At 55.9% G+C, this 6,016-nt stretch overlaps 1 protein-coding gene across 2 annotated transcripts in view; it reads right to left on the minus strand.

The window, feature by feature from the left end:
- Positions 1-6,010, minus strand: part of NIPA1 (non imprinted in Prader-Willi/Angelman syndrome 1) — a 14,833-nt gene extending 8,823 nt beyond the window's left edge. The window contains exons 1-3 of one of the 2 annotated variants that reach the window (XM_023523594.1): positions 2,618-6,010; positions 1,647-1,737; positions 1,207-1,442 (exon numbers count right to left, since the gene is read on the minus strand). In XM_023523594.1, coding sequence (XP_023379362.1) covers positions 1,207-1,244 — 38 coding nt within the window. In that variant the 5' untranslated portion in view covers positions 1,245-1,442; positions 1,647-1,737; positions 2,618-6,010. The remainder of the gene's footprint in view (positions 1-1,206; positions 1,443-1,646; positions 1,738-2,617) is intronic. The other variant, XM_011380587.2, reaches the window with a different exon arrangement.
- Positions 6,011-6,016: the final 6 nt, after the last annotated feature.

The raw sequence follows: 6,016 nt of genomic DNA on the forward strand, positions 1-6,016 counted from the left end.
AATTCGAGGTATAGTTAAGGCCAACAGATCAAGAAACAACTGCCATTGAAAACAGTTCGCCACTGTCAGTGTCCAGGCTGAGGGTCACGCCATGCCGTCCACACCGCATGCAGCATCACGTGGGAGCACCAGGCGGACGGGCCTGAGGCAGGGGGCGGGCGCTGTGGGCGAGAGCCTTCACCGCAGCTTCGCAGGAAGGGACTCGCGGGCGGGGTCGGCAGGGTGTGGAGTGGCGGGTGTGAATCCCTTCGGGCCTCTGGGCGCAGGGGCGTAGGGGCAGGCCCTGGCTGCAGACCGGGGCAGGCGGACAGTGGCCTGGAGTGGGAGAGGCTGATGAAGGAGCTGGCCGGGGTGAGGGCCCTGGAACAGCCTGCTTTGCGTTGGAAAAGCATGTCCCCTCCAGTGAGGGCTGACCTCCTCCTAAGGAGAGGCGGGGACTGAGGGAGGCAGGAGGCCACAACCAGGTGACCGAGGCACATCAATGGCTTGTCTGGAGCTGGGCGTGTCAGCAAATGTGTGCGGGCAGATGTTCGAACTACTGGTTTGCAGCTAGCGACGCGGTGAGTACAGAACCGCGTCCTTCGGGGGCGCTCGGAGGGAGGACCTGGCAGCTGCTCACCTCTGAGTCTGCTCCTCATGGAGAACGAGTCCCTGCCTCCCCTCTGGGCTAGGAAGGGACAACGCGATGGCCCTGGATGGGGGCAGTGCACTCATCTGCCTGACAGGCTGGCCCCAGGAGGAGTCACCTGCTGCCTGCTCAGAGCTCCCCGGGGCTCCGAACGCGGGCCTGCTGTCCGCAGAGCTGAGATGAGATGAAAGGCCTTTGAAAGCCCTTTGAGTCAGGGGCCCTCGGACCACGGCCCAAAGCTGACCCAGCCATCTCTGTTTCTGTAATGCCTTACCGGGTCACGGCCATGTCCACGTGCTTCACCTGACCTGTGGCTACGTCCCAGCACAGTGGTCGACTTGGGCAGGTCAGCAGGGGCCCCGGTGCTGGCAGAAGGGCCGCACCAGGCAAGGCCGGCCCGAGTGCGGGGACCTCCAGCCAGCTCAGCTCCACGCGCAGGGAGGACCAGGCGCTGCCCCTCTCCCGTTCCTCCCCAGACCAGACCAGAGCCCTCCTCCTCCTGGCGGCCCGGCCGCCTTGCCTCCCGTTGAGCCACAAATCCCCCATAGCCATCGGTGCCACGTGTCATTCATCCTAACCTCCATAACGTCCCAGTGTGGGGTCGTGATTGCGTCATGTCCGGCAGGGGGTGGCAGACGCCCACATAAAACGCCGACGGCCTAGTGCTGTCAGGGGTTCGTCAGAGTCACTCGTCCCCGCGCCAGGAACACTCTGGTTCCTAGGAAGCCTTCGGGGCGAGGACCAGGAGAGTGGCAGCACTGTGTCCGTTGGTCCCCGTGGACAATCAGGATTTGAAACATGCTACAGCAGCTTTCTAAGGATTAAACCACATACGGTGGAATGCTGAAGACCTATCTTCAGTTACAATTTTACTTCTATTACTTGAACAGAAACATTTCAAATGAAAAGTTTTATACACACACACACACACACACGCACACACGCACACACGCACACACATATACATATATATCCAAACTACGCATTAAAAACCAAAGCACAGAATCCCAGCTCTCACCCAAATGGCACTCCAAGGGCACCCAGGGGAGTCACCAGGACCGTGGGGACTGCCGTGTAAGCCAAGAAGTTTCCAATCTGGCCAACAGCCACTGTCAAGAGAACCAGAGGGATGGCACCACGGTTACTGAGCTGTCTCCTGGCAAGGGTCGCAGACCTGAACTTGGCGAGGCCCCGCTCGGAAACGGCGACCTCTTTGCCATCACAGGTGAGAAACCAAACGTGGCAGTGTCTGCACGCTCAAGGATCCTGGTGGCCGAGGGCGGGCCCCACAGCATCACGGGCCCGGTCGGTCGGGGGACGCGTCCCAACCTCGCGTGGGACTTCGCGAGCGAGCAGGCGGTGCCTGACGCGGGGGCGGCAGCGACTCCCCCTCTCTCCCAAGCCCCGTCTGAAGACGAGTGGTGCGGAGCTTCCCGTGTCCCTTCAGGGTCTGGGCCCTGCTCGGGGGTCGGCCACGGGGCCACACCGACGGGGACGCTGCTGCCTGCACCGAACCGCCCCGCTCCGCGCCAACACAGCTCGCACGTGGGCTCTCCACGAGGCGACCGGCGGCGGGGCACGGCGGGCCTCGGGAGAGTTCTGAACCTCCTGCGAGTTTTCTTTATACGTTTAAGTTCTAAACTCAAATTTTCTTCCTTTTTTTTTTTTCTTTTTTTATATTACAGCAACGTGACCTGGTACTTAACTCTGAGCGAAGAAACTTGACTTTACGAAGCCGATTATGTTCAGCAAAAACATGAAATGTCACCAAATGCCACCAGCCCGACGACAGCTGACTAAGCAGGAGCTGTTTTAATTTCCGTGGGCCCAGGACGGTCCGACCTGGACTGATGGCAGCAGCAGGAGCCTCCACTCCCCCTCCACAGCCTCCGGGTCCTCATTCTAAAGAATCCCACCCCACCCCCCCAGTCCTGCAGGGGACTGACTGATCTGAAGGCAGGGGGTCCACGCTGTCACACGGGTACTTACTCGCAATTGTGCCTGCCCACCACACGACGTCTGTTAAATAGGAGGTACCTGCGGAAGAGGAAATCGAGGTGTCAGGAAGGGATGAGGCGCAAGAGGTTGACGAGCTGCACACTTGTTACGTGGAAACTAAGGAATTTTTTCGTGCAAACCAGGACTGAAAATGACTGACAAATCCATACTGTTTATTCGCCCTAGAAAAAATCTGAGTCCGTCTACGACTAGCAGTACGAGAAACCGCTGGAAGCAGCAGATACTCTCTGCGAGCAGCACAAGCCGACCCAAGCGGATGAAGCCTCGGCACGTTTTTGTGGCATGGGGGAAGTCAACACGCCACCCAGAGACACAAATATTCTTTGAGATGAAGCTTTACGGTGATTTCAAATGAGATTTGTTCTTCAAAGTCCAACTCTCTCGTGTATTTACTATAACCCACTTAAGGAATGACTTTGCCGGCATGGAATTCAGTGACTTGCTACTTACACAGGTCACTAAATTTTTATAATTTAGAACCTTTCTGATGTGGCCGTCTTCCCACCAACCTGACACCTGCTCAGTGCTTCGGCGCTGGCATCGACACGGTCCCTTGTCTCTCTTAGGTCTGTCACAGCCGTCCCCCTCCTGCCTGTGTGACAGGTGCCTGCAGCAAGAGGGTCTCCCAGCCTCTGAGAGGTTTGTTTCACTTCAAAGTGCATATTTTAATGCTCAGTATTTGGTATCATTAACGCAGGAAGCCAGCAAAATGGAGCCAGTAAGTAATGACGAAGGAGAGATGGCCAAGTCAGAATGTCACCGTTGGGCGACATCGTGACAAAAGCCGATTTACACGGGAATCGTCAGTGGGCGGTCGGATGAGTGAACGAAAGTTTACTGAGCAGGGAGGTTTGTCACACAGTCTCCGTGAATCACCTCTACTGTTTGTTTTTATTTTTATTCTTTAGTAATTACACAGAGAAAAAGTCATCTTTACAGGACTCTACAACCCCTGACTGACACCGCCTCGACCACGCGGTCGGAGCTAACGCGTCAGCAGTGGGACAGACCAGCATCACGTGCCTCCTGGGAGGGCGTCCCTGCCAAGTTCCTCACTTGAATTTAATCATGAAGAAACTGCGAAACAGTCTACGGGTGAGCTGGCCTGTGCTGTCCCCAAACAGCGAGGGCACGGAAGACAAAGAGCTGCCACCAGTGCAGACGGCAGGCACGACCAAGACGTGGTGCCCAACACGACAAAGCCCTGAACCGGAGACAGGACAGTATGGCAGCGATCGGCCCAGCTCCTCTCCTGCAGGAAAAGGTGACTTACGGTTCACAGCCTTGTGGCCAGGGGACAGCACTTAGCTAATAGGACTTCTGATGGGCAATAGCACCTGATGAGGCCTGTGGACAGCTGCGGGAGGTCCCACCCCTTGGGCTCCCTGACCGGGTGCCACGCCCCTGGGAACAGGCGCGCCTTCCCTGGGGCTGCGACCTCCGACCTCGGTGCTGTGCCTTTACACTGGGAGGCAGGAGGCGGGGACAGCCAGGCGGCTTTGGCGCCTCCTGCGGCAGCTCCGTCTCCTGTCCTGTGTCCTTCTGAGTATGTCCGATGTGACTGTGGCCCATGCTGTCCTGTGATCAGAAAGCAGAGCTGAGCCTGACTGTCCCCCAGTAAGCCCTATGGACCAGTTCTCAGCTATTAGCACAGAATCCGCGTTGAATTTCTGGTGTGCTCACCACCCCATGTCCATTGAACGGAATGGCCCTATACCCCCAAAACGCATGCCGGGCGCTTAAACAGGAAAGGCATGACGTTCACGTCCAGAGGACTGGTGTGTGCAGCTCTGTAGACCAGTTCCCAGAAAAGCCACAATGGGTGAATGGAGTGTTGCGTTTTCATGTCTCTGGAAATCATCCCAAGTGCATGCAGCTCACGAAGAAACATCTACTCAAGAAAATCTTCTAAATCGTAGTAAGAACAGGGAGTCTTTAGCACGTGAACTAAGACCCACTCACTCCCTCTCCCCCAAATAGGTCTAGTCACTAAACAAGCGAACGAGCAAACAATTCAGAGATGATGGGGAGGAGTCAGTAGCGGGAGCTGCTGCCAGATAGTACCTAAAATGTCCAGTATCAACGAAAAACCATGAGACAAAAATTTTAATGGGCCAAAAACCCAAAGAGACGTTTTTCCAAAGAAGAAATGCGAATCGGCAAAAGAACATGAAGAGCTGCTCGAGACCCCTCACCACGATCAAACTGCACCTCACACCCATCCGGAGAACGGGTATTAAAATGAAAAACGTGTTGGTGAGGATGTGGAGAAACTGGACCCTTCGTGCTTTGCTGGTAATAATGAAAAACGGAGCAGCCACAGTGAAAAACAGTGGCCGTTACTCAGAAAGTTAGGGAATCACCGTAAGATCCAGCGATTCCACTTCTGGGTAGAGACCCAAAAGAACTGAAATTATGGGCGTGCACCCCATGTTCACAGCAGCGCTATTCACAATCATCAACCCAAGTGTCCATGAGTGGGTGACTGGATAAACGATCGGATAAACAGAATACAATGGGATTATTTTTGTTGTTACACACGAAACAGCAATAAACAGTACAACGTGGACCATCACTAGGCCTTAAAAAAATGAAACTCTGGTACGGCTAAGACACAGGTGCTCAGTGGAGGCCGAGTGCCAGGTGGAACAGCCCGTCAGAACAGCGTGGCCGTCTTGTGGGTGCGCTTGGACCAGGTGCCTGGAGCAGTCGCGTTGGTGGGGGCGGAGGCAGAGCAGGGGTTATGAAAAACATCTTGACGCTATTGAACTGCACAGTTACAAACGGTTAAAATGGTAAATTTTATTTCACGTATATTATATTCCCGAGAGTGAACACAGCCAACAACCCACAAGACTGTCACAGCCCTGGACGCGGGGTCATTTTCGGTTTCCTGCTCCACCTTGCGGTTCAGAGAACCGTCCCAGGCTCCCTTAGCGCAGGGTGACATGCCGCGAAGCACTCGGCTGCACCCTTGCCCTCCGCATTCCAAGGAGGGCCTTTTGCTGCTGGACCGCCCCCCCCCACCCCCCGCCCCCCGGGAATGCTCGAACGCCCCTTTTGGGTTTATTAATTTCCCTGCGTTTATTAATTTCCCTGCGTTTTCTTCACACAGAGATCACTTGTAGCCCGATGGTTCAAGTCTTAACCAGAAAAGGCTTCAGCAAGGGCTTCGGAACAGAAGACACGGGAAAGCACAGGCCTGTCGCTTGGTGGCCGCCTGGGCCCAGCCTGCCCAGGACACTGTCCTCAGCGGTGCCCGGCTCCGCACTGCAAGCAGCGCGGCAGCAGAGGTCTCGCTCCTGCAGGCGCGCGCCAGGCCAGGCCACAGCAAAGGCAGGAAGCCTGTCGCCCCCGTGGGCAGGCACT

This window comes from Pteropus vampyrus, unplaced genomic scaffold, assembly GCF_000151845.1.
Source record: "Pteropus vampyrus isolate Shadow unplaced genomic scaffold, Pvam_2.0 Scaffold395, whole genome shotgun sequence".
Classification (NCBI taxonomy): Eukaryota; Metazoa; Chordata; class Mammalia; order Chiroptera; family Pteropodidae; genus Pteropus; species Pteropus vampyrus.